Raw genomic sequence first — 27,817 nt, 5'->3', positions numbered from 1 at the left:
ATATTATATGTAGAACTAAGAAACTAAGCACTCATGACCAGCTAAGTGTGATTTATAATTTTATAAACTTCATTAGGCATTCTCAGAGTTTATTTATTATTTTTAAAACTTTATTTAATCATTCCCATAGTTCATTTATAATTTTTAGAACTTCATTAAACATTCCCAGTATTCATTAAAATTTTTTAAATTTTCATTAAACATTCCGAGTTTATTTATAATTTTTAAAAATTCATTAAGCATTCCCAGAGTTCATTCCAGAAAGTCATTGATTTCGGCATTCAGCCACAAGTCTAAGGTATCAAATTTATTAAAAGGACCTTCACAATCATTAAGGCGTACACCTGGTACATCTCTTATATATTTATAGCCCGCACCAACAATCTCTCATAGGCACAAAACTTATATTTAGATAAAGAAAGCCTTGTACTTAATTATTTATGCCAAATAGCCATCAAAAACAGACTGTAAATATTTGCTAATAAACTTTAAAATACATAAAATACACATAAATATTAAAAAGTAATAGTCAAAGTCTTGCCTAGATTATTCCTCGTCGGGAACCAAAAGATTAAGATTGGCACTGCTGGCAACGCTGCCCAGGAAGCACTCTTCGTCACCGCGCACGGACAATGACTCGCGACCGGTAAGCACTTTCTTTTCGCGTATCATGGCCGCCCGTTCCCATTTGGAACCCTTGCAGTTCTTGCAGCTCTGTTTGGGTAGTTTAAATACTGTTGCCGTACGATTGCCACAATCTTTGCACTGGAAGAAACGCTTCTCGGCATCGACCACCTTTAGGGGATGTTTCTCCTCCTTGCAACGATCGGCGGCCGAGAAGGCGGTGTATTTGCACACCTGACAGATGACAGCCTTGCAGGGCATCTTGTAGGTGCTCAGCATCTTCTCCTCCATGGCCTCCTTGCGTTCCAGCTTGTTGAAGTACTCCTCCTGCGCCTCGCGCTCTCGCATCTCCACAAGATTCGTGTGCGTTGAGGTGGCTGCCATAATCTTTTCGATGCGAGACTTACGCATTAGTTCGCGATCCTCCTCCTCGATCCTCTGGCGTTTGGCGCTGCTGGAGAACTTCTCATTGAGCTCATCGATGGCCCGTCTTTTGCCCGATTCCGTGCCCCTTGTAGAGTTGGGATTGACTTTCTCGAGTGGCTTTTTTTTTAGCAGCGCTGCTGCCTTTATTTTGGCACTCGCCGCCTGCCTGGGGCCCACATTGATCTCGAAGGAAAAGTTTTCGCTGCCGGAGAGCTTGGGCGTCAGGCTGGCGTCGAAGGAGAAACCGCGATTCTTGAACTTATCCGGCACGGGAGTAATGGGAGTGGTGGGGGTGCTGGGCGCGGCTCTGCTGGGCGTAGTCCGGTTGGGAGATCCACTCGTACTGGGTCCTCCACCTAGAACCTGACCCTTGGCCGCCTTTTCCTTTTCAAAACGCTCATTCTCCGCTTTTAGCAAACGCAAACGCTCTAGATCTTGGTAGCGCTGCTTACTGGAAGCCTCCACACCTCCGGCCAAGCGGGAAATGGGTCCAGTTCGCTCGGCATATGGAACTTGTTGCATCTCTGCTGTCTTTGGCTTTGAGGCATGATCAACCGCATGGGCAAACGGCGAGACATCGTAGCCAGCCAGTTTGCTCAAACGATCGCGTTCCTTGTTGATCAGCTTGGCGCTTTTCTTGGCCGGCACAGCGGTGAAGGCTTGGCCGCCATAGAAGACTTCATTTTTACCTATTTTTAAAAGATAAATTATAAATTTCAAGAGTATTAAAAAGATAACTTTTAAACACTCACCCAACACTTTATTCCTAAGCTCATTGAGGCCACGTCCAGCCGTGGCTGACTGCAGCTCGGAGCGGCGGGACATCTTGCCGTACTCCTGCTTGACATGGAACACACAAAAGTCGCAGTCTGTGGCATTGACCACCGATGTGCACTTATCTCCGTTCTTTTTTGTGGCCCGACAGGTGCCCAGATCTTTGCTCTGTCCCAGGATCATCACTTTCTGGGAGGTGTCTATGGAGAGGCAAGCCACATCGGAGCTACCGGCTTTCCGCTCAAAAACCGAGGGATTCAATACTGCCAAGCACATGCCCTCCGCCGTCTTCCACAGCGATTTGTGAGCCTCCCTAAAGAGGAATATCGATATGGTCTTGATTTCGCCGCGCAGATCGGACAGTTTCCATGTTGAGAAGGCATCGCCCTTCTTGGTGTTTTTCACGGGACTCTTGGAGACGAGAGCTCCCGCAATGACCCAATCTTTTGCCAAGTCACCGCGTTCAATGTGAAAGGCCACACCAGCAAAGGGCACCGATTTCCTGCCAGCCATGCGCTCCTGGAGCAGAGAGCTCGAGATCAAGGGATTAATCATGCGCAAGCCGAAAACCGGATCCGTGTAAACAGCGGAAGCGGGAGCACTTGGCTGGGATGAGGAAGCCACGGCAGCAGCAGCTGTGGGTGGCCTCTGAAACGAGCTGCTCACCACGGACTGGCGCTTTATGGGATTGTGGGGATTCTTCAGCGGCGGCTGTGGTGTGGAGGTAACAAGCTTGGAGCTACTCGCCTTCAAGGCCTGATCCACCTCCCTGGCCACCCGGGACTCGTGGGCGTTTTCCCGCTTCTGCTTAAGGCTCTGGTTGATGTCACTTCCGTACTCATTGTACTTGCGCTCCAGGAAGTTCTTGACTTCCTCGTCATCGGACGAGTCCAGCTCCGGCTCCTTTGTGCGTACTTTATCATCCTTAATGGGTTTCTTCGCGGGTTGAACTGTTTTCTCATAACTAAAGGCATCCGCGAAGCTGCTGTCTTCCCGCAGTTTGGGTACTGCGTTGGCCAAAGTGGGTATTTTCGGGGTTTCCGTGTTCGCTGCGCTTGCATTTTCGTCTTCCGCTGCGCCCAGCAGTTTCTCCAGGGCCAGAATCTCGTCTTCTTCGTCTATGCTGAGATCTGGCTGCGACGCATTTGTAGGACTCATCGAATCGACTTTGCTTTGGGTTTTTCACGCGTTTTAATAAGTTTTTCCAACGAGTTTTCCTAAATCCGCGGACACAAATCACTTTTGGCGGGCTGAGTGTGACCGCATTAATTCAGTTCTACAAAACGGCCACCTAACAGAAATAACCAACACTGACCTGCTGGAGAGGGCAGTTCGTATCTGCTCTAGAAAGTTTGTGTTTTTTAAATATAATGCACAAATTTATAACATAATTTAGGTGTCGAAATTATGCATGATTTAATTTGTTTTTTAACATTTATCTTTTATTTTAATTAGTCATACAAAAAAATATCTAGCCGATATATCGTTTTGGTATTTTTTGACTTTCCATTCACACTTCCGTATTTTTTCATTTAGCCGCAACCCACATATTTTCGCTTCCAAGTTCCGGTCATACTGCTCGTCAATAAGTCATCTTTCGGCTTTAATTCACGAAAAAATTGCAAAAAAGGAAATAAAAGAGCCCGAAAGCTGCCAAATAGCAGCCGTTTAAGGGGCCGAACAAGAGTGTGAAAAATCGTGGTGCAAAAAGTAGCCTGCATTGCCAAGCAGCCGCGGAAAAGCTGAAAAGCAGTAGAGGCAGCAGCCGAAGAAAGAGGAAAAGAGTGTGTGAAGAGAGAGGAGCGCCCGGGGGACGACGACCGCCAACAACGGATCGCGCACTAGTGTTTAAGCCTAAAGTTTTCCGCCCGCGCCCCGCCCACCTCTGGAACCGCCTGCCAGGCCACAGAGCAGAGAGCAGGTAAGACAGGACGATGGGAGATCTGGCGGAGATCTCTGGACTCGGCCAGGCGGCGCAGCAGCACCGCCACCCACACCGCATTGCACCACCCCACCGCTCACTCCATTCTTAGTTGTTGTGTGCGAATATTTAACGGCTTTAACCGCATTTTTGCAATTTTCGCTGATTTATTTTGCAAACATTTCGCATCTCGTGGCCATTTTGTGGTTATAAGCGCCGCTTGCAGGCGGCTCCACGTGTATTGGTGTATGTGTGTGTGTTTCGTCGGTGTATTGTGGCTTTTTATTGCCTATGTATTGGGTTACAAGCACACCACGAGGAGGCCCTCCGTTATTATTATTGTTGTTGTTGCCCTGATAACCTCTGGCTTGTTATCAAAAGATAAGGCAAGGGGGCGGGATGGAGCAGAGGAGGAGTGGCAGCGTGCAGCTTACATCACAGGCTTCGCATTGCATCGGTGACCTAATGCACCCTTAACCCCGGGAGTCGCCTCGTTTTGCTCGTTGTGAAAAATCTAAGAAAACTTGCAGAGTTGCCAAGGCGTTTGTGTGTGTTTTTTGATGTCTTTGGCCGTTTTTTGTTGTTGTTTATTTTTGTGTCATTTTCCTTGTGCATTTTCTTGTTTCCTCTTCTCTATTTGCTTTCTCTGTTTTCGTTTATCGTACGTTACGCACTTCTCTTCTTTCTACGCTCTCTAGCCGCTCTCACTCTCATTTGCCGTTACGCTGCTTACGCTCTTTTCTGCATTTTCGCCTGTCATCTGGCGGTCAGTAGCCGGCAGCCCCCCACCCCACACGCCTTCTCCTTCTTCTTCCCCATCGGCATTCCCCTTTCATCGCAAATTGTATTTTATAATATACGAAATATGTACGAAAATACAGGTCTAATTCAGTTAGACGAAGATTCTAATACCCTTTCTTAGGCGTGATATAGTAATAATAACTATTATATAATAAACAAAGTTTGAGATTCATATTAAACAATCTTATAGGTTCTATTAGTTAATTTAAGAGATATGTCATTACCTGACTGTAGAAACCCTGTTTTACCTTAAAATGTATTTTTGTTGTCACGAAAACGCGGTTAAATCCAGTTAAGAATTTTGTATAAATCAAATGGAAATATTTCTTTCTCCATTGCCAAACGTCTTGCCAAATCCTTACCAACCTTTTGCAAGTGTATACTAGACATATACGCCGCCGCGCCACGCCGCCGCCGCCGCCGATTTTTGCCTTATTTGACGCGCCGCCGCCAAATTATGAAAATAACGGCGCGCCGCGGCGCGCCGCTGGTGCGGCATCGGCGCAGCTTCAGCGCGGCCTTCAGTGTCATTGTTCTTTATAAAACTTAAAAAAAAAAAAATAACTCATTAAAATGGCCTTTTTGCCTTATTTGACGCGCCGCCGCCGCCGGTTCTTTCTGACTACTACGCCGCCGCCGCCGAGTCATTTTGACCTCTACGCCGCCGCCGATGCCTTTAACCATCGGCGTAAACCTCTAGTGTATACAAATCACAATCGCCGTCACCACACAATCTCAACTCATTTTTCGTAGGCGTCGCCTGTTTTTGGCCTTGCTTTTTTTCGCTTGCTCGCTTGTATTTTTCGCATTGGAGTTTTCTTTATACTTTTCCACTTTCCCACCCATTGCTGAACCACACATTTCAACGTTCTGTGACGGAAAATTGTTTGCCAATGTTTGTTGTCTACCGTAGAGCGTCCTCCAGGGCCCGCTGCATGTTGAATGTTTCTGCGAGTGCTCCACAAGATATTGCCGGTATGTGAGCCACTCTACCCCCTACACTAATCCCACCAAGAACCCTTAGCGTAACCTCCAATTTTTCCCCACCTCCTCCCAGCCCAGCCCAGTCAGCTTTTAGCCTTGTGTCTTTAGATTCAATTGCAGCAGCAGCCACAATTGGAGCATAAATAAGCGATAGAGGCGACCCCAGCAAGCCAGTCGAGATTCAGTCTTTGTTTTGGCAATTACCAACCAGAAGCTCACACTGACACACTCAACATTTTGCTCTTTTTGCAGTGCTGCAACGATAAAGAAATGAACTCAAACATATTTCTGGGCACAGCGGAGAACGGCCTGCGGCATGATAAGGTTGTTATACTCGATGCGGGAGCACAGTACGGCAAGGTGAGCTCATTGCATATTTTTATAATTACCACCAAACTCTCCTGAATATAAATGCTTCAATGATCTTGTACTAATCTCGATGGTCTTCATCCCAGGTTATCGATCGCAAGGTCCGAGAGCTGCTTGTGGAATCGGACATCCTGCCACTGGACACGCCAGCGGCCACGATACGCAACAATGGCTATCGCGGTATCATCATATCCGGCGGCCCCAATTCCGTTTACGCCGATGATGCGCCCAGCTACGATCCCGATCTGTTCAAATTGAAAATACCCATGCTGGGCATCTGCTATGGCATGCAGCTGATCAACAAAGAGTTCGGAGGCACAGTGCTCAAGACGGATGTGCGGGAGGATGGCCAACAGAACATTGAGATTGAGACGTCGTGTCCACTGTTCAGGTGAGCACCAGGAGAATATAGTATTTAGTGGTGGCAGCAACAAGAAAGTGCTTGAGTTAATTGAGTCTAGTTAAGCGCTGATACAATGCTGCCAGAGAAATCTCATAACCAAGAACAGTTCAGTTTGGTTAAAGTCTATAAACTGATCTACACGTGGTTTAACATATCATATAACATATCCTTCCCTGTGTCTTATGATCTTTATTGAAAGTTTCTGATGATAATCTTTATCGTTTCTTCCCACAGTCGCCTCAGTCGCACACAATCCGTACTGCTAACTCACGGTGATAGCGTGGAGCGGGTGGGCGAGAAGCTGAAAGTTGGTGGCTGGTCAACGAATCGCATCGTTACAACCATTTACAACGAGGTATTGCGCATCTATGGCGTCCAGTTCCATCCGGAGGTCGATCTCACCATCAATGGCAAACAGATGCTATCGAATTTCCTGTACGAGATCTGCGAACTTACGCCCAACTTCACCATGGGCAGCCGGAAGGAGGAGTGCATACGGTATATCCGAGAGAAAGTGGGCACAAATAAGGTGTTGGTGAGTAGAAAATGGCATTTCAACTCCACATAGAGTTGCATATCTAAATCTATACCCTTTTTGTAGCTGCTGGTCAGCGGGGGCGTGGATTCGAGTGTCTGTGCAGCCTTGCTACGCCGTGCCCTGTATCCTAATCAGATAATTGCCGTGCATGTAGATAATGGTATGAATTAATGGGATAAATTGAATCTTCAATTAATTAATGTAGTTTATTGCTAGTTCACAAATTAGAAAAAGGTTTCCCTTCTTGTTATGTCGGTTTTTAATCGCTTGAAATTGAAATTTGAGGCAAATTTATCTATAAGGTTTTTCTTTAAAGACATTTGATTAAACTCAAATTATATTCACAGGTTTCATGCGCCAGAACGAAAGTGAAAAGGTGGAGCGTTCGCTGCGCGATATTGGTATCGAGCTGATCGTTCGCAAGGAAGGCTATACGTTCCTCAAGGGCACGACGCAGGTGAAGCGGCCCGGCCAATACTCGGTGGTGGAGACGCCCATGCTCTGTCAGACTTACAATCCGGAGGAGAAGCGCAAGATAATCGGTGATATATTCGTCAAGGTGACCAATGATGTGGTGGCCGAACTGAAACTAAAGCCCGAGGAGGTGCTACTTGCCCAGGGCACACTCCGGCCAGATTTGATTGAGTCTGCTTCGAATATGGTTAGCACGAATGCAGAAACAATCAAAACGCATCATAATGACACGGATCTGATTAGGTAATAATTTAAATTAAAATATTTTCAAGTAATTAACTCACTTGAAATTATTCAAAAAAGGGAACTCCGGAATGCAGGACGTGTTGTTGAGCCACTGTGCGACTTCCACAAGGATGAGGTGCGCGATCTGGGCAACGATCTGGGTCTGCCGCCAGAGCTGGTGGAGCGACAGCCCTTCCCCGGTCCCGGGCTGGCCATACGCGTACTCTGCGCCGAGGAGGCTTACATGGAAAAGGATTACTCGGAGACTCAGGCAAGTTAACCAAAGAATAACCATAATTTCAAAATCTAAAAAAAAAAGATTACTTCAGGTCATTGTACGGGTGATTGTGGATTACAAAAATAAGCTGCAGAAGAACCATGCTCTGATCAACCGGGTAACGGGCGCCACCAGCGAGTCGGAGCAAAAGGATCTGCTGCGAATCTCTGCCAACTCACAGATCCAGGCCACCCTGCTGCCCATCCGATCGGTGGGGGTGCAGGGCGACAAGCGAAGCTACAGCTACGTGGTGGGTCTGTCCACCAGTCAGGAGCCCAACTGGCAGGATCTGCTCTTCCTAGCCAAGATCATACCACGCATCCTGCATAATGTGAACCGGGTATGCTACATCTTTGGCGAACCCGTGCAGTATCTGGTGACGGATATTACGCACACCACCCTTAATACGGTGGTGTTGGCGCAGCTACGGCAAGCCGATGCCATTGCCAATGAGGTGAGATTATCTCTATAGAGGGTCTTTAGATCCTAAAGTAAAGGATTTTGACTAATCGTTACCTTTTTTATTTGTAGATCATCATGCAAGCTGGACTGTATCGAAAAATCTCACAGATGCCTGTCGTTCTCATACCCGTGCACTTTGATCGTGATCCCATCAATCGCACGCCCTCCTGCAGAAGATCTGTGGTGCTGCGTCCATTCATCACGAATGATTTCATGACGGGAGTACCCGCTGAGCCCGGCTCCGTGCAACTGCCATTGCAAGTGAGTGTATCCACGAGCTTTGAATAGGTTTATTTTATTCATTAATTTCCCTCTCCCCCTGGACAGGTCCTTAATCAAATTGTGCGCGATATATCCAAGCTGGATGGAATCTCGAGGGTCCTGTACGACTTGACAGCCAAGCCGCCGGGCACCACCGAGTGGGAATGATGCGTTAAAGCCAAACCAACTTTCAACAGCCATTTCATAGCAGTAGACGAGGGACAAACAATAATCAAGCAACCAACCATTAAGCGGCGGGCGCTCGAGAGCCGATCGATGGAACGATCCTAGCCTTCTCGGGGGCCAAGCGCAGCTGCTCCTGCCTTCTAAAGAGACACGTAAAACGAGAGCAATTGAGATACACAACTAGAGGAGGGAGGAGAGTGCCACTTCGCGATGAAAAAGATTGAAAATAAATTCAGGTTCATGTAATATCGATCGTGTCTGTGTAATTAAAGCGAAATTAAACCGTGGCAAACAATTTGCCTCGATAAAAATAACAATTATAATAATACATTATGTACATTTTCATGTTTTGTTCCTTTTGTGAAAAGGAATGTGCACACACACACCCAAACACGTAACCAACAACAAGAAAAACAACAATTATTTTACGCATTTTTTAGTTATACATATAAATAAAAAATTATATATATATTATATACAGATACAGATATATTAAATAATTGCAAAACAAAATCAATTCTGAAAATTGTATAGAGGAGCAGAGGAGTGTGTGTACCGGCAAATGGCATAAGCAAAAAAAAAAAAAGATTGTAAGAGTACGAAACAAAAATATTCTAAGCTAAAATTATGAATTGTTATATAAAAAAAAAACGTCTATATTTAAAGAATGGCATGCAACCAGGAAAAAAACAAAGCGATTATGATGATACAAGAAATGTAATAAAACGAAAAAGCTATTTAAACGTGTTTCGTTTTCGGCTTTGCCTTCTCCACTCCGCTGGTAATCTTTTGCATCTTCTTGAAGGATTCATGCGACAGAATCAAGTTGCTGCAATGATGATTCCTCAAAACATCAAGCGAGGCCATCTTTTCACAGAATTTAGCTTTACATTTGGGCTTTTCCTTAATGGTTACCTTAGGCCTCGAAGGAAGTTTTTCCAGAGAAACATCCGAGGTGGGGGCCAGTTGCTAGTTGGGGAATTTAAAGAGTTACATTAAAAGGGAAATAAATTAATGAAATGTTAATAATTTATAATCATTACAACTTACAACTTTTTCTCGAGAAAATATGTGATTCAGGAAATTCAATTGATCCTTATAGAACAGCTTAGACTCGAAATCTTCACCCATAGACTTGGCCTTCTGCTCTTTGACACGTTCCAGGTCGACTTTATAGCGCAACCTGTGCATCTGATGCTTCCAGAAATCCGGCGGTGAATCGGCTTTCATTTCAGCAGCGATTGCCCCCCAAATGTTGGCCTTGTGACCGAAATTGAAAAAGTCCTTGTGACACTCATTCCACAAGCATCTGTGGTCGGCATAGAGGGCTATCAACTTTCGTTTTACTTTAGCACTTCTCATAAGCCTACGACTGGGATTGAACAAAACGCCGCTGTCACTTGATGACGTCTCGCTAACCTCAGAGTCTGTGACAAATGTTAAAGATGTTGTGCTAGGCTTTCCGTAATTCATTGTGCTATTTTTGTAATTTTGGTTTACTGAAATTTTAGCATAAAAATAAGTGAATTACAGATTTATATAAGTAATTTTAACAAATAATTTCAATTTCCGTTGACATTACAATTTTACTCATTCAAAGGTGAAGTAAAGTAACTGGGTATAACGTCAGAGTGTAACAACTCCCAGTAGCGTTTTTACGCAAAGTAACTTATAATCGTAGCTAGTCTTAAGGACATCTTTAGCGCATCCTGTTCAGGCCAGCATATAAGTAAAAATAAAAAAACAGAGCAGACATCAATTATTCTCCATCCTGATACCAAAACAATTCCCCGGCTAATTGATATTATGCTTTATTTTCCACTACATAATAATACAATTATAATATCAACTCGCTGTTAGTGGCTTACATCTTATAATTGATACAATTAAGATAATCAATGTGAAAATAAAGGGGGACATGGGGATGTATTGAGAGATGTGGCTCTTATTGTCCGCTTTAAGGTTGTCTTTGTGTAAATAAAAGAATCGTTTAAATACATATTACACTTTGAGTTTTATTCGCTTTTAATCATCATCTTTTTATCATCATCGTCGAGGCAATCTGCCGAGCTTTCAGGACAAATTCGCAAAGAACAAGTATATAGCAAGAATTAAAAATAATAATGTTGTGTGTATAATTATAGGTATATATAAAAACTTTTACAAATTCTCGCCATCGCTCGCGGTTACACTTTCGAAAAAACAAGAACGTCACACTTTTCGGTTTACTCAAAAGAAAAATATCAAAACAATTTGCAAAAAAATTGAATAACAATACCATAAACTCGATTGCTTGCGTTGAGTGTGAGTGTGGGTCTCTGCTGGGACAGAGGGTTCTTAAGTAGCCACGCTTACTGGGCCAGCTCCTTCATGCGGTTAAGGGCGCTGCCAGCCTTGAACCAGCCAATCTGCAGGTCGTTGAGGGTGTGGTTCAGCTTGATCTTCTCGACCTTGTCGCCGTTCTTCACCTCGCATTCCACGGGCTTGCCGGGTGCCAGGGACTTCAGGTTGAGCAGGGAGATCTTGCTCGTGGGTTGGATCTGTCAATTAATTGAATTTATAAATAAGTTTGCTTTCTTTTAAACTCTACAAAACATACCTTATCGTAGTCAGCGGGATTGGCAAAGGTCAGAGGCAGCATACCCTGCTTCTTCAGGTTGGTCTCGTGGATACGGGCAAAGGACTTGACAATGATGGCGCGGCCACCCAGATGACGGGGCTCCAGGGCGGCATGCTCGCGGGACGAGCCCTCGCCGTAGTTGTCGTCGCCGACGGCCACCCACTTGATGCCGTTGGCCTTGTAGTCGCGGGCCACGTCGGGAACACCACCCCAGGAGCCATTGCGCTGGTTCTTAATGTTGTTCATCTCATTGTTCTCGTAGTTGGTGGCACCGATGAACATGTTGTTGGAGATGTTGTCCAAATGTCCACGGTACTTCAGCCAGGGTCCAGCAGCGGAGATGTGATCGGTGGTGCACTTGCCCTTCACCTTGATCAGCACGGTCAGATCGGTCAGATCCTGGCCGTTCCACTTGTCGAAAGGCTCCAGCAGCTGCAGGCGCTGCGACTTGGGATCCACAGCAACCTTGACATTTTCACCAGACTAGGGGAAAAGAAATAGGAAATAAGTACGATACAAACTTAAGAGAAAAAAGTGATAACTCACTGCGGGGGGAGCGGCATAGGTGTCCTGGCCGGGATCGAAGCCCTTGGCGGGCAGCTCATCACCGAAGGGAGCCTTCAGCTTGAACTTCTTGCCATCGGAGCCGGTGAGCTCGTCAGTCAGGGGGTTAAAGTCCAAACGACCGGCGATGGACAGGGCGGTGACCAGCTCGGGGCTGGTGACGAAGCAATGGGTGGCCGGGTTGGCATCGTTCCTGCCGGTGAAGTTACGATTGTACGAGGTGACAATGGTGTTTTTGTCGCCCTTCTTCACATCCTGGCGATCCCACTGTCCAATGCAAGGACCGCAGGCGTTGGCCAGCACAGTGCCGCCGAATTTGTCAAACACCTCCGAGATGCCATCACGCTCAATGGTGGCACGGATCTGCTCCGATCCGGGGGTCACGTTGAAGGGGATCTTCGACTTCAGGCCGTGGCTCATGGCATCCTTGGCGATGCTGGCACAGCGACCCATGTCCTCGTACGACGAGTTCGTGCAGGAGCCAATCAGACCCACGCGAATGTCCAGGGGATAGCCGTTCTTCTTGGAGTTGTCGCCCAGCTTGCTGATGGGATGGGCCAGATCGGGAGTGAAGGGTCCGTTGACATGGGGCTCCAGGGTATCCAGGTTGATCTCAATCAGTTCATCGTACTCGCAGTTCTTGTCGGCGGACAGGACCTTGCCCTGGTACTTCTGAGCCTCAGAGGCGATGGCACCGCGTCCGGTGGACTTCAGGTAGTCGGCCATGCGCTGGTTGAAGGGGAACAGCGAGGTGGTGGCACCGATCTCAGCACCCATGTTGCAAATGGTGGCCATGCCTGTGCAGGAGATGGAGTCAACGCCCTTGCCGTGGTACTCGATGATGGCGCCGGTGCCTCCCTTGACAGTGAGGATATCGGCTACCTTCAGGATCACATCCTTGGGCGAGGTCCAGCCGCTGATCTTGCCGGTGAGATTGACACCAATCACCTTGGGACACTTCAGCTCCCAGGGAATGTCAGCCATGACGTCGACGGCGTCAGCGCCACCGACACCGATGCACAGGCCACCCAAACCACCGCCATTGGGCGTGTGAGAATCAGTGCCGATCATCAGCAGGCCGGGGAAGGCATAATTCTCCAGAATAATCTGATGGATGATGCCGCTGCCGGGCTTCCAGAAGCCCAGACCGTACTTGGCGCAGGTGCTGGCCAAAAAGTCGTACACCTCCCTGTTCAGGTCCTTGGCACGAGCCAAATCCTTGGGTCCACCGACCTGGGCCTCGATCAAATGGTCGCAGTGCACCGTCGACGGCACAGCCACCTTCTTCAGGCCGGAGGAGATGAACTGCAGCAGGGCCATCTGGGCGGTGGCATCCTGCATAGCCACGCGATCGGGACGCAGACGCAGATAGGATGTGCCGCGCACGATGTCCTGGTTGGCCGGATCGTCCAGATGCGAGTACAGCACCTTCTCGGAGAGAGTCAGTGGCCGGTTGAGGCGACCACGGACCACATCCAGGCGCTTGTTCAGCTTCTCGTACGGCAGGAATACGTCCGAGTCGAACTTGGACAGCGCCACCTTGGAGGCGGTGTAGCAGGAGGCGTGGAACTGGCGAACCACTGGGCCATCGGCCACCACATGCTTGCCCAATCGGCACACCTGAAAGGGGAGAGAATTATAAAACACATTCCAAAAAAATGTTTAACATTTACGTAATTCAAATTTTAATTATATAAGGAGGTAAAGACTTTTAATCTTCGACTTCTTTTGCAAAAGTAATTCATTATAATGTCGCTCATATTGGAACGTTAAACTATCATTTTATATATCGAATTCAGCGCATTAGGTTTCCTCCCAATTTATTACATATTATTCCCCTTTCAATGTCAGAACAAACAAATCAAGATCAAGCAATTAGCACTTTGTCAGAGAACATAATTTAATCGTCATGAAAGGTACAGTAAAGTCTCCCTAATTTCTTCCAATTATGTTTATCAGTTCAAAAATATTTGTCTGGAGGACAGACCGTTCTCCTGCTGATTTGATTGATTCGATTGTTTGGCAGCCGTAATAAAAACACTTGATTATCATGTCACGGGCCCTCTCGACTTTAATTAGATTGGAGCTGCTTTATCAGGAAATGTACAAATCTCAATTAGCAGTGATATTTAGAAGATGATGACGATTCGTACAAAAAAAGCAGAGATTAAAGGTTGGACTAAAAATCAAAATATACTTTGATGATTAATCTAAGTACTGCAAAAAATTAGTTCATATGATTTTTTGTTTGGTGATTTTCCTAGTTATAAACTTCATAGCTTACACTTCTGTGTTATCTTGGTTTTATACAGATTTCTATTTTTAAAGATATTATACGAAAACAACAAAAATAAAACTTTTGACAACGTGCACTTGGTAAGCGAGTGTTTTATTTTGGGAGCCATAAACCTTAGCTACTTAATTTTAAGTATCTATCTGGGAGGTTGTCTCTCTTTATCAGTTTGTTTTCTTTTTCTTGAAATTCTAGAAATATTTAGGGATCTTATGGAAATTTCATGGACTCAGGTCTCATTTGCTATTTTTTTTTTTTTAATTTACTGGAACTTAGTTTGTGAACTCTCAATAAAATAAGTTCATAATTCAATTCGTAAAACAACTAAAAGTTTTATATATAAATAGAGATTAGATTTAGATTATTCTTAGGAATTTATGACCGTTAACAGAAGCTATGGAATTTTTTTTTTGAAGATTTTAATAAATAAAAAAAAGTCACAATAAATATATTTATTTTTTAAGGGTATTTTAAAAATGTATACTCTCTTTTTTTTAGTTATCTGAAAAACTCATATTTTCTACAATTAATTAATAATCGTAAAAAATTTTATAAAATGTATTTCTTGAATATTTGCAATTTCCCTGGTATTAAAAATATATGACAGTTTGTACTACCGCAAAAAGTATTTATCTGCATTAAAAAAAACGACAAATAAACAATTATTCGAGAACTTGGCAATAATATTTATAAGGTAAAACAGCTGTGAAAAGCTAAATAGTTTTTGCATAGATAATGCCCGCTTTAAGTCCCCTTAAATAGCAATAAATTACAAATTTGTTTATAACTGCAGCCGCAGCAATGCCTTCGAATTAACCAGAGCCACGTGACGCAGGCAAACAAGAGGCAAGAGAGAACAATTACGTCAAATAGGTCATTAACTTGTTGGCAAGTTGGCGAGTACACAGTACAGTGAAGCCTTCTGGCCGTGGAAATGCCCCCACTCGACGAGGGGCAATGCACGCTCCTCGCTGCTGCCCCCACCTGTGCGCGTGATGTGGGAGCTGGAGAACGGCATTAATTTAAGCTATAATTTAGTACGGACCACTATCGGAGGAGTGTATGTAAGTAGGCCTGTCACAGATAAGACGGAGCTGCTGCTGCCCCCAGAAGATATATGCTAGGGACTCCTGGTTAAATAACTGCTTATGTAAATGGCCAGTGCATCCGGACCGCGGCGAATCGCTGCTAATTGCTGCAAGCTCCCCATTTCGCGGATGCTCCAGATCTCTGCCCTGGATGCGGGGGGCAGGCGCCGCAGCCTGAGGCGGGAGCCGAGAATCACAATCACAACGTACGTACACTCGGTTACCTAACAACTTTTGATTTCGTTTTTAGGTTAGAAAAGCGCTGTGCGCAAAAAATTCGCGACTCTTCGCTGTCCAACTTCCTTTGCTAATTGCTTAAAATCTCCAAATGGATTGCAATTAATTTTTCGCGTATTTTTTCGCAGTGTTCCAGTCTTTATCAGGGGGTCACAGCACAGCTTTGATTTCAAGTGTTTATATATAGTGTTTTTTTTTCGTAGATTTTCGGTCGACCGGAGGGGGCGGTTGGCTCCAGAACGGAACGTACCTGTGCCTGGGCGCTCATCAGTCTCGCAGCCATGGTTCGCGTCCTTTTTAGGCGATACTCAAATACGTGTGACACTCGATGGAATTGATATTTAGCGCAACAAAATTTTCAGCCCTCTCAGCCGGAAGATTTTAATGCGACAAACTTAAGTCGCGCCAGTGTTACCGTTCTTCGGCTCTTCGTAAAAACCTTAAAAAGCGTTTGAATAAAGCTTCATTAAGCCAGAGGGTGTCGCGGACTTCGCCGCTTTCCAACACTAACCGGTCCGTTTGTTTGCGTGGGCGGGCGACAATTTCCAACAACTGTGCGAATAATAAATAAGTTCGGATGGGAAAATGTTTGGCCCAGGGCAGTCGGCGTTAGTCCTGACCACAGCACAATGTCCGAGCGTCGAGGTGTGCACGAGATACCCGGGGAGTACCAGCCAGTGCCCCATCAGCCCAGCCTAGGAGGAGAACCAACTGTGTCCTCTTCGTGCTGCCGGCGTCCCAATTGCAACTATCAAATCCGGGATGGACAGAAGGTTTGCTGTTGCTGCGGCCACGGCTACATCATACCCGTGTTCATACTCTTCGTCCTGGTGCTGATTGTCCTGCTGTTGCCGTGGGAGACCATCCACCGAAACGAGACCGCAAACAGCCCCGTGCCCGTGGACACTCCGTTGCCATGCCAACTCGAGCTAGTGGAGAGCCTGCCTGTGGGTTTGAACTACAGCAACTATGAGGGTAGTCACCCCCGTCTGAGGAGCACCTTCGAGGCTTGGCAGCTGCTACTGGGCAGGGCAAAGACCTCGCTGGACATAGCCGCGCCCCACTGGACTCTGCGGGGCGTGGACGTCAACGACAGCAGCACTGAGCCCGGCGACCACCTCTTTCAGCGCTTGCTGGCCAACGGGGATGCTGGCAGGCCGAAACTGCGCCTGCGAATTGTGCTAAATCGTAGCCAGGACAGTGTATGGCATGCTGATGCCCGAATCCTGTCTAACTACGGAGCAGCGGATGTCGTGGGAATTAACTTCCTGCAATCGAAGCTATGGCTGGCGGACGGCGAGAACTTCTATCTTGGCAGCGCCGACATGGACTGGCGTTCGCTCACTCAGCGCAAGGAGCTCGGTGTGCTGGGCAGGAATTGTCCACATATGGCGCAGGACCTGGCCAAGATATTTAAGTCCTATTGGTACCTGGGAAGCAATGAGGTGCCTGAATACTGGCCCTGGATCTACCACACGCAAATCAACCAGCGTCGACCGCTCCTCCTGAACATAAACAAGAACCACACGATGCGTGCCTATGTGGCCACTTCCCCACCTGGACTATCGCCCACTGGCAGGAGCCTCGAGCTGGATGCCATCATAGGAGCTATCGACAGGGCCACCGAATTTGTATCCATTTCTTTGATAGATTACTCACCAATATTGAGAACCGGCAAGAAGGTGGAATATTGGTCCTACATCGACAATGCCCTGCGGAAGGCTGCTTTGGAGAGGAGTGTGGCCATCAAGCTGCTTATTTCCTGGTGGAAGTACTCGGATCCGAGCGAGGATTACTTCCTGAGATCTCTGCAAGCGCTTAACAAGATGCGGGAGGAGGTGGACATAGAAGTGGCAAGTGTAGCTAAAATATTCCCAAATACATTAGCTTATGGTATACCTTATTTTAGCGCCGCTTCGTGGTGCCCACCAACGATGAGCTGGAGAAGATCTCCAGCGGAAGGGTCGCCTGCAATGCGTACCTGGTAACCGATGAAATAGCATTTATAGGCTCTGGCAGCTGGTCGGGCGAGCATTTTATGTATTCAGCGGGAATGGGGCTTCTCCTGCAAGACATGGACTCCAACAACAACAGCCTGCGCACGGATTTGCTGGCCATTTTCCAGCGGGATTGGTTCAGCCCCTATGCTGTGCCCCTGAAACCGAATTTGCGAATTTGAATCCAGCTGTCAAACAAAGCTTTGCAACACTGCCCACCAGCCATCAGCTGTTCATGTCATAACAAACGCCAGATCTAACCTCAATCTTTCGAAGCTAAAAAATAAGTTACAAATTTTTGCTACTCTCGAATAAAAACAACAAATAAAATAAAGCATGGCCAACAAGCCGACACGCGATGTGCTCGGCATTATCTTCCAGAACTTTTGGAAGTCCCTGAAGCCGCGTCAGTTTCGCGGAAATTACATAGGCGAGGACTACTTCGGCAACAAATACTTTGAGATTCCCGCAAATCCTTCGATCGGCAAACGCAAGCCCTCGCGATGGTTTGAGCCGGCGGACAAGGATGCCTTCGATCAGGAGCTCACCGCTGAGTGGGAGGCGTGGCTGCGGGGTCGGCGCGAAGAGCCACCCACACGGGAGGAGCTGGTGAAGAACCTCCAGATCATGGACATGAAGAAGCGCAATGCCGCCGAACTAGAGGCCACCTACGCCAAGGGCAAGGACGACAAGGCATTGCCCAAGCAGGTGGAGGGGCCCACCATTGGCACCTTTCCAAAATACAAGGAGTACGAGTTTATTCCCGGCAAGGAACCGCCCGAGAAGTAATTGGCATAATGGAGCTTGGTATTTTTAAAGAATTTAATGTGTAAATATAGTTAAATGATCTTAAAATGTTCTACCAATCGTTTAAGTCCAAGTCCTTAACTATATCTACGGCTCCACCGGCCTCGTCGTAATCATCACCGGCAGCCGCCTCCTCAGCTGGCTGGGATTTCTGCTTCTCTGGCTTCTCCTTCTTAGCCTTCTTGGATTTTGGCTGCTCCACCTCTACTTCCAGTTCCTCCTCCTCATCTTCATCATCCGAACCGATAGGCAGACCATCATCGCCCTCATCCTCAGAGTCTGAGGGGAACAGCTCCACCTCGCCCTTCTCATTGCGCACCGGCACACCCTTCTTAGCGGGTAGCTTCTTTAGCTTGGGCACATCGTAGTCCGCATTGATCTCATCCGTTTGCGCTGCCTGCCGGCGCTTCTTAGTCTCGTGCGTCTTCAGCCAGCTGGCGTAGTAGATGTCTAGGGGAGTGCGTTTCAGGCGGAGCTGCTGCTCCCAGGCGGCCACCGCCTTGGCGTCCTTGATGTCAAAGTTAACGCTGCTCTTGCTGCGCTGCTGCTCAATGAAGCGACCACTCTCCTGGACCTTTTCCAGCAGTTGCTTTAGCTTGCGCGAATAGTTGGCATTGCGGCAATCCTTCAGGTACGCCTTAATGGCCATCACGGTGGGCACCACCAGATCGCTAAAGGCCAGCGAGGTGGACTCGTGGGCGAGGTACTCCAGTAAAAGGCCGCACACCTGCTCGATCACCTCATCCCGGAAACCGTTCTCCGCCAGCTGAGCTTTGTTCAGGCGGAGGACACAGGTGAACTGCAGAGGTTTCATGGACACAGCCGTGTGCTTGCGATTGAATGTGTTGCTCTTGAGGACTTCCACTATTAGCGGCAGCACAGGCACATATGTGTTCGTCTCCTTGGAAAGGGAAATGAGCGTCTGGAGACAATGGAAGCGCAGCGGGAAGTACTGAGCGGTGGGTATCAGACGAATCACACCGGTGGCAATGGTTACCAGGGGATAGACCAAAGGCTGCAATTGCGGCTTGTTGGCACTCGCGCCCAGGAGATCCGCCCACAGACGCAGCGAGTTGATGAACTGCCAGTTGTACACCGCCTGGAAGCTGTCCTTCTTCTTGAGGATCACGGCATTTCGTAAATGAATGGCCAACTGTCGGATGTAGAGAAAGGCGTGCTGGTAGCTGACGTTCAGGTCCAAGGCGAACATCTCCACCAGCGAGCGACGCATGAAGTTAATCCCGGGCAGCGTGTTTGGCGACACGAACTTTGAGTTCCTCACATAGGCCAGATACATGGCCTTCAAAACATGGTTTAGCATGGTGGCCTGGAAGAGATTCCGAACTTTAAAGAGAGATACTCATTGGGATTGTGTTTACAACTCACCTGCTGCTTCCTGGTTATCTTCAGGATGCAAAGAAAGGCAAGCACTCGCACGGTTTCATCGCCCGTTGCCCAAAGCACGATTAGGCGCTTGAGGATGGTCTTGCCGAGCGCCGTAAAGGGCACCACCATGCCAGCCATTTGATGTAGATGCTTGAGTAGCACGCCCAGGATATTGGCACTCGACACCTGCTCCACCAGGCGGATCAGATCCGTGAGATAGTAGCGCAGGCAGCCGCGCACTTTGACCCACTTCTTGTGCTTGTGCAGCGGCAGGCTGCTGTTGGGTTTCACGCCCAGCACTCGAATGATGGCCGGCTGTAGATGAAGCACGCACAGCTGGATAACTCCATTGAATGCAGCCGCACCCACGACTTTAAAGGCTGCAGCATTGGGTTGATTCTCCCCGCCATCGGCCCCGTCTGCCGAGATGCTAGCTAGGGCCGAGTTAAAAGCTTGGATCACCTTGCGCACAATGTCGATGGAGACGTTGTCTTGGCCCAATTGCTGTTCCCACTGGCGCAGCAGGTTGAGGGTGATCTTTTGGGTACCGCCTGTGCTGGCCTCATCCTCCTCCTCGTCCTCAAAGTCGCTCTCATCACTGGCCACGGCCAAATCGTCGCTGGGCTTGTGATACTTTTCCTCGTTCTCCTCGTCGTCATCGCTTCCTTCAGCAGCCGCCGACTTGCTCTTTCCTTCCTCCTCATCCTCGTCCTCTTCCTCGCTGTCTGACAGATTAAAGTCCAGCAGCTTCTTGTCGTTCTTCTTGAGGAAATCGTAGAACTCCGGATCAATGTCCTTCAGTCCCTCCAGCTCCGCCTTGTGGCTTTTCTTTGCTCCTTTCTTCGCGGGCTTGATATTCTTAGCCGGGGCTGCTGTTTGCTTGGATTTCTTGGCTATCGCCTTGGTTTCGGGAGCTTTTCCGGCCTTCTTGGCCACCGCCTTTTTAATTGCATCCTTCTGCGGCTTCTTTTTGCTGATTCCCGGCGCGGCTTTGCCCAAAGTTTTAACCTTTTTCAACTTCATTTTTCCCACGAGCTAAACCCAAAACAAAATAAACGCACGTGTGCCGCGCCAGGGTTGCCAGATGCAAATTTGTCTTTTCCCCTAAAAATCTCACAGCTGGCCACACTTGGCACTCTCAGAAACCACATTGCCAGACCTAAATAAAATATCCAAACGCTGAAAAGAGAACCCGCCCGAGTTGGCAGCTCCATTTCTTGTTGTTGCGACTCGCAGGCTTAGTTTTTATTTGTTGCAATTGCCATTTTCACTTGCAGTTCGTATCGTGGCCAAGGCGGTGGAAAATGGCACGCAAGAACCACAATTCCCACATGTTAAGCGCCATACCCGGCGGCATGGAGTCAGACGAGGAGGAACTGGAGGTCCTGATGCAGTGCCTGAAGATCAAGCGCTTGGCAGATATCACAACAGGTGCCGGGATCAATGGTCGGAATTTCGACGCCACACTGGACGCCGAGGCGGAGGAGTTCTTCAAAGTGTTCCGCGAGAAGTGGAACATGTACAGCAAGAATAAGTCGCCGCATTTGCGCCAGGAGTTTGGCAAGGCGCTGATGAGCCACCCGGAGCCGGCCCTGCTGTTGGCTCTCAAGATATTCGCCAATTGTCCCGACAGCAGCAATGTGAAACCGAAGAGCTTGTCGCATTTCGTGCTGGACACGGTGTGCAAGCTACATGAGGAGTACCCGGAGCTTATCGGCGAGGAGGGCTGTGATCCGAACACCAGTATGATTGCCTTTAACTTTGTGAAGATGTCGGGCCTGCTGAGCCTCAACAACGCTGTGATCCATGCCTACAGCCTGCGACACATACGGGAGCTGTTGCTGCCCCATTTGCGCGAACTGCTGGAGGCGGGGCACGTCAAGGAGGTAACTCAGTGGGCCATAAGCTTGCAGCTGACGCACGAGTTCGACATGATGGAGCTGGCCTTTCCACTTATAGCGGTGGAGAAGCTTCCGCTGGCCGAGGAGTACCTGGACCATGCCACCGAGCAGCGGCTGCCGTTTGTCAAGTTTCTCGACTCGCTGCTCCACAAGGAGAAGCCGGTGATCCAGCTCTGCGAGGATCTCCTGGGGCGCTACAAGAATCTGAAGATCTCACACAACGTGCTCAGCTATCGGCCCATTTCTAAGATTGTGGCGCGGCTGGCCAAGAAGTACAGCTTTGACGACGCCGTCACCCCCAACTACAAATTCACGAAGACGTGCAGCTACCTTCATTACCTCTACCGCGAGTACGAGAAGGCACGCATCAATCTGGCCAGTTTTCGCGAGCTAGTGAGCGTCCACGCTTACGACTATGCCCTGCGCAAGGACTTTGTTAGCTATTTGGCCGCCGCACAGGCCCATTCAGAAGCTATCTATTGGTATAGGCAGTTCAAGCTGAACCCCAACGATTGCCCGCTGGAGATCAAGTCGCAGGTGTCGCGGAATGGTTTTACGGAGGCGGCAAATCGAGAGTCTGATGGCGGCAGCGAGGCCAGTGGCTGTGATATGTACCTGACCATGGACCTGCCGGACGAGTGCCTGAACATTGTGGACACGGCGGCGCAGTTTGAGCGTATGTTGTTCCACCTGCAGAAGGAGCACATCATTTATCTGGACTCGGAGTGGATGCAAAACGTGTGCGGTGACAGCCCGCTGTGCCTGCTGCAGATCGCCACCGGGCACAATGTCTACCTGATCGACTGTCTGGCTCGGGAAAATATCCGTTCGGAGCACTGGCGCTCGCTGGGCGCCAATATATTCAATAACGTCAATATCCTGAAGGTGGGCTTCTCCATGGTGAGTGATCTCAGTGTCCTGCAGCGGTCCCTGCCGCTGCAGCTGCGCCTGCAAATGCCACACCATTACTTGGACCTGCGCAATCTGTGGCTGGAGCTGAAAAAGCAGCGCTACGGGGTGGAGCTGCCCTACGGCAATGTCAACCGGGCTGGCGATGCCCTCACCGATCTCTCACTGGTGTGCCTTGGCAAGAAACTGAACAAGTCGAATCAGTGTTCAAACTGGGCCAATCGACCGCTGCGTCGCGAGCAGATTCTTTATGCAGGTGAGTTTGGAGCTATGCTTATCCTGTGCAGGTACTAATGCGTTCCTCCTCCTCCTTTCCAGCCATCGATGCCCGATGCCTGCTGCTGATCTATAATACACTCCTGGCGCGTGTGTCCTTCATCAATGTGGCCATTGAGAAGAGCATTGCCAGCAACAATTTTCTGAGACGCGGCGCCAACGTCAAGTGATGAGGCCTGCAAGGATCCAGATGGTGATTCGACGACAAAGGCAGCGCGCGTTCGCCCGTTCGCCCAACCTAATCTAAGTGCAAACATTAAATTTGAAGAGTATTTAGCGTACAATTAGCGAGGCAGCTTAATCGGAGGCACTTTGTACAAAAAGAAAAAGTTACAAATCAAAAGCAACCGACGATGGATTACTGACGACAAATGAATTTCCTTATTTTGCATTATTTACTTTATAATATTGTTTATATTTCCCTGTAAATATTATATACACTTGCATTATTCCAATTATTCATACAGAGTACACATGTATTATTTTTTGTATATTCTGTTATGTGGTCGTGCAACGAACCCCTCATTATTTACTCTCTCACGCATAATCAAAACTGAATAAAAGCAATGAATAAAATTGAAAAACTTGTGAGGAGTGGATGGAATACTTTGAATTCGGTAGAAGATTAAAAGTTTGTAAAATTAACAAATAAAAAAAGCATGTCTGCTCATTTCAGCAGGTGAGCATAGCCACTGTTCCAGTCCCGCTCAAAGACGTCGCGCAGGTCGCTCCTTAGAGTCTTGGTGTGTTCTGTCTCGTGGGTTTCGCTCAACGACAGACCAATGCCGGCGGTGTTCGTAAAGTAGTCGCCACTCCAGTTTGAGGTGCCTATGTAGGCGGTTCGGTCGGTGACCATGTACTTGTTGTGGTTGACCCGGGCGTAGGGGATCTTCTCCTGACTCTCGTTCTCGGGTACAATAAAGCGGCGCTGTCAAGGGAATATATGTTGAATTATTGATAATATTTTGAATATTTTAAAATATACCTAACATTTTAAATATAAAAAATATATATTATTTAACAATTTTTTACAATCTAATTAATGTACATCTCTTTACCTAGGGCCTTCCATTAAGAACAAATAAACATTCATTCTTTTAAATTAAATAACTTTTTTAAATTTACAAAATGCATCAACAAAATAAGAGCTTAAATTGAAGTGTGATAACTCTCATATCCCCTTTCAACTCACAATTTGTATATCGATGTTGTCCTCTTTGGAGGCCAGATCCTGCAGGGACTTGAGATACTTATCCTCGCTGGGATTGGAGTGCTTCCACCAGGAGATGAGCAGCTTCACAGCCACGCCGCGCTCCACAGCCGCCCGACGCAAGGCATCGTCAATGAAGGGCCAGTAGTGATGCCGCTCATCATAGATGGTCAATGGATAATAGTCCATCACGGCGATGTTCACATAGGTAATAGCCGAATCAATAATGCTGACGATGGCATCGAGGTCATCAGTTCGTCCATAGGCCGAAAGGCGTGGCGGTGAGCTGGAGATGAAACCCTCCATGCTGGTGTTCTTGTTCACATTTATCTGCATGGGGGACTTGAGGTTGAAGTTCGTATTGAGTCTCCAATCCCAATTCGGAATTCGTGAATCCTTTGTGTGCCCCAGAATCCAGTAGGCCTCGAAGATCTTTCGTATATCAATCGTCAGCGCGCGACAGTTTGTGGCGAGGACACCCATTTCTTTGACCTGGGTGAGGGCCCGCCAGTCCATGTTGGCGCTGCCCAGGTAGAAGTGCTCATTGTCCGCGATCAACAGCTTAGTATGCAGAACGCCGCCGCCGAAGAACTTGGGAAACGACACGCTTACCACCTCGGCAGCTCCGTTGCTGGCCAGTTGATTGGTGTCCATATTAGGCGACACACTGGATGGTTCGCTCTGGGCTATGCGGATCTTGATTCTCGGTGTGCGACTGCCGCCATTTCCGTTGGCCAACAGCCTGGCGAACACGTCCTCGCCCGGCTGTGTGCTGCTGTCGTTCACTCCAGGCGTGTCCTCTTCTTTCAAAGTCCAATAGAAGGAACCAATGTCCAAGGCTTCCTTGGCGCTGTCCAGCAACTGGAGCCAGGCCTCATAGGTACCCAGGAATTGCGGGCTGCCGGCAGGATATGTCAGGTTCAGAGGTATCGTCTCTACCAGTTGGATGTTGCAGTCATACTTGGCGTGCAGACCATGACCTCTGCCCCCACGCCACTGCTGGAAACGTGGCCGCGGCTGGAAATACGACGAGCCGAGAAAAAGGAGCATGAACACAGACACCGTTAGCATCTGGGCAGCCGCTGGACTCTCCGGCACCGGCTTCGGTCGCTCTTGCTGTCCGTCCTGGGCGGCCGGAGCGGGGGTGGGGCCACTTTCCACATCGGAATCCTGGTTCTCGAGCGTCTTGTATTGGGCCATGGTGAAAATGGCCCTGGGATCGACGATTAGCGGCGACAATGGCTTGCTTATCTTTATCGATATTGGCAGGTGATATAGTCGCCGTCGCTATTCTCTCTTGAATAAGCGGTAAAAGAAGAATGATAAAGAACCAACGATCGGAGCAGCTACGGAGAGAGTGTTTTGTTTCAATAGACCCTCTCTCACTTTTCGCCAAGGGGCGTAGTCAAGGGGGTTTATTAAAGTCAAGTGCCCCCATTATCATCAGCTTTGTTTTTAATATAGTTATGTTTTTCTTTAAATTTCTTAAAAAAATTAAATTATAAGAAATTAAATTATAAAATTTTTATGTTTTTATAGTAATTACCGCTTTTCTTTTGTTTTTCTAACAAATCTCAGCCAGACCCCTTAAAAAAAGCTTCTAACGGCGCCCCTGCAGACAACAGTTGCAGCAAAACAAAGTCAGCTGTTCATCTGTCAAAGCTTGTTGTTGTTGCACTTTTAAAAATGCTGAGAAATACGTTTTTTGCCACTGCGTAAATTAAAACAAAGAAACTATAACAATATGATATTAACTTACAGTTTTTGAATTCCAGAAGGCTGAGGCAACCGGTGGCAGGTGTTCTGGCGCAAAGTTTCCCGAGGAACAGCAGCACAACGACGACGACTCTTGATGCCGGCACCGAGAAGGAAGTCCGGCATCATGAGAGTCAGGCCTCCGACTGGTGGAATCAGAACGGATCCATGGGAGCACTGCATGCCCTAAACGAGATTCGGTAAAAACAACCAAGTTCCACTTGTAAGGAGTTTGGGTAACAATTTCTAATCTCCCACAGAGTTCCCTTCATCAGAGATGGCATCGTATCGCGCGGCACAGTGGAGCCTGGTTACGTAAATACCACAAAAGTGCTCAAGGGACAGCGAATCTTGGAGGTTGGATGTGGCGGCGGCCTGCTCACCGAGCAACTGGCTCGGCTAGGTGCCCAGGTTACGGGCATCGATCTTGGCGAGAAGCTCATTGATGCAGCCCGCGATCACCTGAATAGCTGCAGTCCGGAACTGGCCAGCAATGTTGTATACAAAATAGAGCCGGTAGATCAGCATGCCAAAGGCAATTGCGAGTGCTACGATTCTGTGATTGTGTCTGAGGTGCTGGAGCATGTCGAGGATAAGATAGGACTGCTGGAGGCCAGTGTACGCACTTTAAAGCCTGGCGGATCCATTTTTATCACCACTTTGAACCAGACTATCCCCTCTTGGTTCTGCGGTGTTATTTTAAGCGAATATGTCCTGAATCTGGTGCCCAAGGGAACGCATCATTGGGACAAGATGATTTCGCCACTGGATGTGCAGCGTATCTTGGATACAAGTAAGCTTTACCTTTGACGAGGTGCACACCCTGCAACCAACCCTTTTTAATCCCTTTACAGTGAACTGCCAGACGGTACTGGTGAATGGTAGCACTTACGACTTCTGGAGCAACACCTGGCGCTGGATCAACAATACCCAAATGTGCTACGCCCTGCAGGCGGTCAAGAATAAGAACGCCTAAGCAAGAGGATCCACTTGATGTCGTATATTTTAGTTAACTAAGGGCTAGGTCAGTGTTTGTAACAACTAAAGAGTAAACAATTAATCGTCATCCTCGCGGGGCTTCTTGAACTGCTGTTTCGTCTTGGGATGATAGCCGGGACTTCTGGCCTGGTCGTCGCCGTGCTGCTTTCGCTTGAAGTTCTTCTTGGAGCTGAACTTCTTGGCCATGCTGTTGGTGACGGTGGGCGCCTTGTTGGCGTAATAGGCCTTGGCCATATCCTTGTCGGAGACCTCCTTGGGCTGCTCTGGTTTCGAATGGGCCCGCTTCTCCGCCAGTTCCTGTTCCATCAGCAGTTCGATTTCGGGATTCATGCCCCGAAAGCTAAGGCGTCCGTCGATGAGGCCTTCGCATATGGAGTAGCTGGACTCCACGATGAAGTTGGAGCTGGAGTTGATCATCTTCTCGTTGATCTCGTTGGAGTACAGTGCTCGGCTCTGCTCGTCGTCCGCCTCCTTTTCCACCTTTTTCTTGGTGCGCTGCATGAACTTCATGTCCAGGACACCACGCGAAAGGCGCGGCTTAACTTTGGAAGGCATTTTGCTAGTGTGCTAGGTATATTTAATATATTTATATAGAACACAATGAGCTGCAACCCCAGGCACGTTTATTTATTTATTTTTTTTTTCAAAAGCAGAATGTGTGAACAAAACAAAGGTGAAAAAAGGGACAGTGTTGAAAAGCGACTAAAGGCTCCGCCAAGACAACGTGGCGCGCCCTCGTGTTTTTCGATATTTAAATAAATATTTAAATTATATTTCAATATAAAACAAGCTTAGTAGGCTAGTTCCTCATTTTGGCACTTATTGGAAAACATAAAATATCAAAAATATGCCTAAATTAAGGAGTACCTTAAACCACCACAAATTCAGCAACTCTCACCTAACCAAGCCATGTCGGGAAAATAATTTTAATCCAGGTGAAATCTTTCAAAACAGGGGTAACTTATTGACCATGATACGGTTTTATGCTGGCCACGAATGCCTTTGGAATTGTCAGCACGAAGATTACTATAAGCAGAGCAAACAAAAGGA

General features: G+C 47.7%; 11 protein-coding genes and 1 non-coding gene across 13 annotated transcripts; 6 read left to right on the top strand and 6 right to left on the bottom strand.

Moving 5' to 3' along the window:
• Positions 1-546: 546 nt before the first annotated feature.
• On the bottom strand, positions 547-3,127 carry Mcm10 (minichromosome maintenance 10 homolog). The gene is made up of 2 exons (XM_017176597.3): positions 1,803-3,127; positions 547-1,739 (listed from the first exon to the last, which is right to left on the bottom strand). Exons 1-2 carry the CDS (start codon positions 2,980-2,982, stop codon positions 547-549), a joined length of 2,373 nt encoding a protein of 790 aa, XP_017032086.1. The 5' UTR covers positions 2,983-3,127.
• bur (GMP synthase burgundy) lies at positions 625-9,468 on the top strand. 2 transcript variants are annotated; one of them, XM_070283539.1, is made up of 10 exons: positions 625-646; positions 5,783-5,890; positions 5,986-6,290; positions 6,537-6,837; positions 6,904-7,000; positions 7,188-7,557; positions 7,618-7,805; positions 7,864-8,270; positions 8,348-8,539; positions 8,606-9,468. In XM_070283539.1, the coding sequence occupies exons 2-10, from the start codon at positions 5,801-5,803 to the stop codon at positions 8,705-8,707; spliced, it is 2,052 nt and encodes a 683-aa protein (XP_070139640.1). In that variant the 5' UTR covers positions 625-646; positions 5,783-5,800; the 3' UTR covers positions 8,708-9,468. The 2 variants fall into 2 exon arrangements, with proteins under 2 accessions (XP_070139640.1, XP_070139639.1); XM_070283538.1 differs by lacking the exon at positions 625-646 and adding an exon at positions 3,392-3,745.
• LOC121502517 (small Cajal body-specific RNA PsiU2-38.40.4) lies at positions 6,321-6,457 on the top strand. Its single transcript, XR_005991035.1, has one exon. It is a non-coding gene; the product is annotated as a small Cajal body-specific RNA PsiU2-38.40.4 (non-coding RNA).
• LOC108081405 (uncharacterized) lies at positions 9,424-10,336 on the bottom strand. Its single transcript, XM_017176564.3, has 2 exons — positions 9,776-10,336; positions 9,424-9,694 (listed from the first exon to the last, which is right to left on the bottom strand). Exons 1-2 carry the CDS (start codon positions 10,196-10,198, stop codon positions 9,464-9,466), a joined length of 654 nt encoding a protein of 217 aa, XP_017032053.1. The 5' UTR covers positions 10,199-10,336; the 3' UTR covers positions 9,424-9,463.
• Positions 10,337-10,720: 384 nt separating this feature from the next.
• Positions 10,721-15,916, bottom strand: mAcon1 (Mitochondrial aconitase 1). Its single transcript, XM_017176559.2, has 4 exons — positions 15,778-15,916; positions 11,892-13,529; positions 11,325-11,828; positions 10,721-11,265 (listed from the first exon to the last, which is right to left on the bottom strand). The coding sequence occupies exons 1-4, from the start codon at positions 15,808-15,810 to the stop codon at positions 11,077-11,079; spliced, it is 2,364 nt and encodes a 787-aa protein (XP_017032048.1). The 5' UTR covers positions 15,811-15,916; the 3' UTR covers positions 10,721-11,076.
• A 107-nt stretch (positions 15,917-16,023) lies between these two features.
• LOC108081401 (5'-3' exonuclease PLD3) lies at positions 16,024-17,713 on the top strand. The gene is made up of 2 exons (XM_017176561.3): positions 16,024-17,380; positions 17,437-17,713. The coding sequence occupies exons 1-2, from the start codon at positions 16,157-16,159 to the stop codon at positions 17,704-17,706; spliced, it is 1,494 nt and encodes a 497-aa protein (XP_017032050.1). The 5' UTR covers positions 16,024-16,156; the 3' UTR covers positions 17,707-17,713.
• Positions 17,714-17,752: 39 nt separating this feature from the next.
• On the top strand, positions 17,753-18,383 carry LOC108081402 (NADH dehydrogenase [ubiquinone] 1 alpha subcomplex assembly factor 2). Its single transcript, XM_017176562.3, has one exon. It carries the CDS (start codon positions 17,861-17,863, stop codon positions 18,311-18,313), a length of 453 nt encoding a protein of 150 aa, XP_017032051.1. The 5' UTR covers positions 17,753-17,860; the 3' UTR covers positions 18,314-18,383.
• On the bottom strand, positions 18,329-20,794 carry Noc2 (Nucleolar complex protein 2). The gene is made up of 2 exons (XM_017176560.2): positions 19,718-20,794; positions 18,329-19,658 (listed from the first exon to the last, which is right to left on the bottom strand). The coding sequence occupies exons 1-2, from the start codon at positions 20,738-20,740 to the stop codon at positions 18,384-18,386; spliced, it is 2,298 nt and encodes a 765-aa protein (XP_017032049.1). The 5' UTR covers positions 20,741-20,794; the 3' UTR covers positions 18,329-18,383.
• Positions 20,795-20,858: 64 nt separating this feature from the next.
• Nbr (exonuclease mut-7 homolog) lies at positions 20,859-23,397 on the top strand. Its single transcript, XM_017176606.3, has 2 exons — positions 20,859-22,783; positions 22,846-23,397. Exons 1-2 carry the CDS (start codon positions 21,022-21,024, stop codon positions 22,971-22,973), a joined length of 1,890 nt encoding a protein of 629 aa, XP_017032095.1. The 5' UTR covers positions 20,859-21,021; the 3' UTR covers positions 22,974-23,397.
• Positions 23,389-25,375, bottom strand: Pld3 (Phospholipase D family member 3). Its single transcript, XM_017176607.3, has 2 exons — positions 23,996-25,375; positions 23,389-23,731 (listed from the first exon to the last, which is right to left on the bottom strand). Exons 1-2 carry the CDS (start codon positions 25,211-25,213, stop codon positions 23,471-23,473), a joined length of 1,479 nt encoding a protein of 492 aa, XP_017032096.1. The 5' UTR covers positions 25,214-25,375; the 3' UTR covers positions 23,389-23,470.
• A 221-nt stretch (positions 25,376-25,596) lies between these two features.
• Positions 25,597-26,834, top strand: Coq3 (ubiquinone biosynthesis protein COQ3, mitochondrial). The gene is made up of 4 exons (XM_017176637.3): positions 25,597-25,728; positions 25,789-25,968; positions 26,029-26,561; positions 26,623-26,834. Exons 1-4 carry the CDS (start codon positions 25,700-25,702, stop codon positions 26,742-26,744), a joined length of 864 nt encoding a protein of 287 aa, XP_017032126.1. The 5' UTR covers positions 25,597-25,699; the 3' UTR covers positions 26,745-26,834.
• Positions 26,754-27,460, bottom strand: Mpp6 (M-phase phosphoprotein 6). The gene has a single exon (XM_017176638.3). It carries the CDS (start codon positions 27,320-27,322, stop codon positions 26,825-26,827), a length of 498 nt encoding a protein of 165 aa, XP_017032127.1. The 5' UTR covers positions 27,323-27,460; the 3' UTR covers positions 26,754-26,824.
• Positions 27,461-27,817: the final 357 nt, after the last annotated feature.

Source organism: Drosophila kikkawai, chromosome 2L (assembly GCF_030179895.1).
Source record: "Drosophila kikkawai strain 14028-0561.14 chromosome 2L, DkikHiC1v2, whole genome shotgun sequence".
NCBI classification, from domain to species: domain Eukaryota; kingdom Metazoa; phylum Arthropoda; class Insecta; order Diptera; family Drosophilidae; genus Drosophila; species Drosophila kikkawai.
The sequence above is the reverse complement of the archived record's forward strand: the minus strand, read 5'-3'. Positions and strand labels throughout refer to the sequence as shown.

Bases quoted from the DNA above. Each gene is read 5' to 3' on its own strand.
- LOC108081401 (XM_017176561.3), top strand. From the start codon at position 16,157: ATGTCCGAGCGTCGAGGTGTGCACGAGATACCCGGGGAGTACCAGCCA. The intron at 17,381-17,436 runs GCAAGTGTAGCT...ACCTTATTTTAG, and splicing joins AGGAGGTGGACATAGAAGTG to CGCCGCTTCGTGGTGCCCAC.
- LOC108081405 (XM_017176564.3), bottom strand. From the start codon at position 10,198: ATGAATTACGGAAAGCCTAGCACAACATCTTTAACATTTGTCACAGAC. The intron at 9,695-9,775 runs GTAAGTTGTAAT...TTCCCCAACTAG, and splicing joins TATTTTCTCGAGAAAAAGTT to CAACTGGCCCCCACCTCGGA.
- bur (XM_070283539.1), top strand. From the start codon at position 5,801: ATGAACTCAAACATATTTCTGGGCACAGCGGAGAACGGCCTGCGGCAT. The intron at 7,558-7,617 runs GTAATAATTTAA...TATTCAAAAAAG, and splicing joins AATGACACGGATCTGATTAG to GGAACTCCGGAATGCAGGAC. The intron at 7,806-7,863 runs CTCAGGCAAGTT...AAAAAAGATTAC, and splicing joins GGAAAAGGATTACTCGGAGA to TTCAGGTCATTGTACGGGTG.
- Nbr (XM_017176606.3), top strand. From the start codon at position 21,022: ATGGCACGCAAGAACCACAATTCCCACATGTTAAGCGCCATACCCGGC. The intron at 22,784-22,845 runs GTGAGTTTGGAG...CCTCCTTTCCAG, and splicing joins CGAGCAGATTCTTTATGCAG to CCATCGATGCCCGATGCCTG.
- Noc2 (XM_017176560.2), bottom strand. From the start codon at position 20,740: ATGAAGTTGAAAAAGGTTAAAACTTTGGGCAAAGCCGCGCCGGGAATC. The intron at 19,659-19,717 runs GTGAGTTGTAAA...AATCTCTTCCAG, and splicing joins AGATAACCAGGAAGCAGCAG to GCCACCATGCTAAACCATGT.
- LOC108081402 (XM_017176562.3), top strand. From the start codon at position 17,861: ATGGCCAACAAGCCGACACGCGATGTGCTCGGCATTATCTTCCAGAAC.
- Coq3 (XM_017176637.3), top strand. From the start codon at position 25,700: ATGCTGAGAAATACGTTTTTTGCCACTGC. The intron at 25,969-26,028 runs GTAAAAACAACC...AATCTCCCACAG, and splicing joins CATGCCCTAAACGAGATTCG to AGTTCCCTTCATCAGAGATG. The intron at 26,562-26,622 runs GTAAGCTTTACC...ATCCCTTTACAG, and splicing joins GCAGCGTATCTTGGATACAA to TGAACTGCCAGACGGTACTG.
- mAcon1 (XM_017176559.2), bottom strand. From the start codon at position 15,810: ATGGCTGCGAGACTGATGAGCGCCCAGGCACAG. The intron at 11,829-11,891 runs GTGAGTTATCAC...CTTTTCCCCTAG, and splicing joins CCTATGCCGCTCCCCCCGCA to TCTGGTGAAAATGTCAAGGT. The intron at 11,266-11,324 runs GTATGTTTTGTA...ATTAATTGACAG, and splicing joins ATCCCGCTGACTACGATAAG to ATCCAACCCACGAGCAAGAT.
- Mpp6 (XM_017176638.3), bottom strand. From the start codon at position 27,322: ATGCCTTCCAAAGTTAAGCCGCGCCTTTCGCGTGGTGTCCTGGACATG.
- Pld3 (XM_017176607.3), bottom strand. From the start codon at position 25,213: ATGGCCCAATACAAGACGCTCGAGAACCAGGATTCCGATGTGGAAAGT. The intron at 23,732-23,995 runs GTGAGTTGAAAG...TTCCCTTGACAG, and splicing joins ACAACATCGATATACAAATT to CGCCGCTTTATTGTACCCGA.
- Mcm10 (XM_017176597.3), bottom strand. From the start codon at position 2,982: ATGAGTCCTACAAATGCGTCGCAGCCAGATCTCAGCATAGACGAAGAA. The intron at 1,740-1,802 runs GTGAGTGTTTAA...TTTTAAAAATAG, and splicing joins GCTTAGGAATAAAGTGTTGG to GTAAAAATGAAGTCTTCTAT.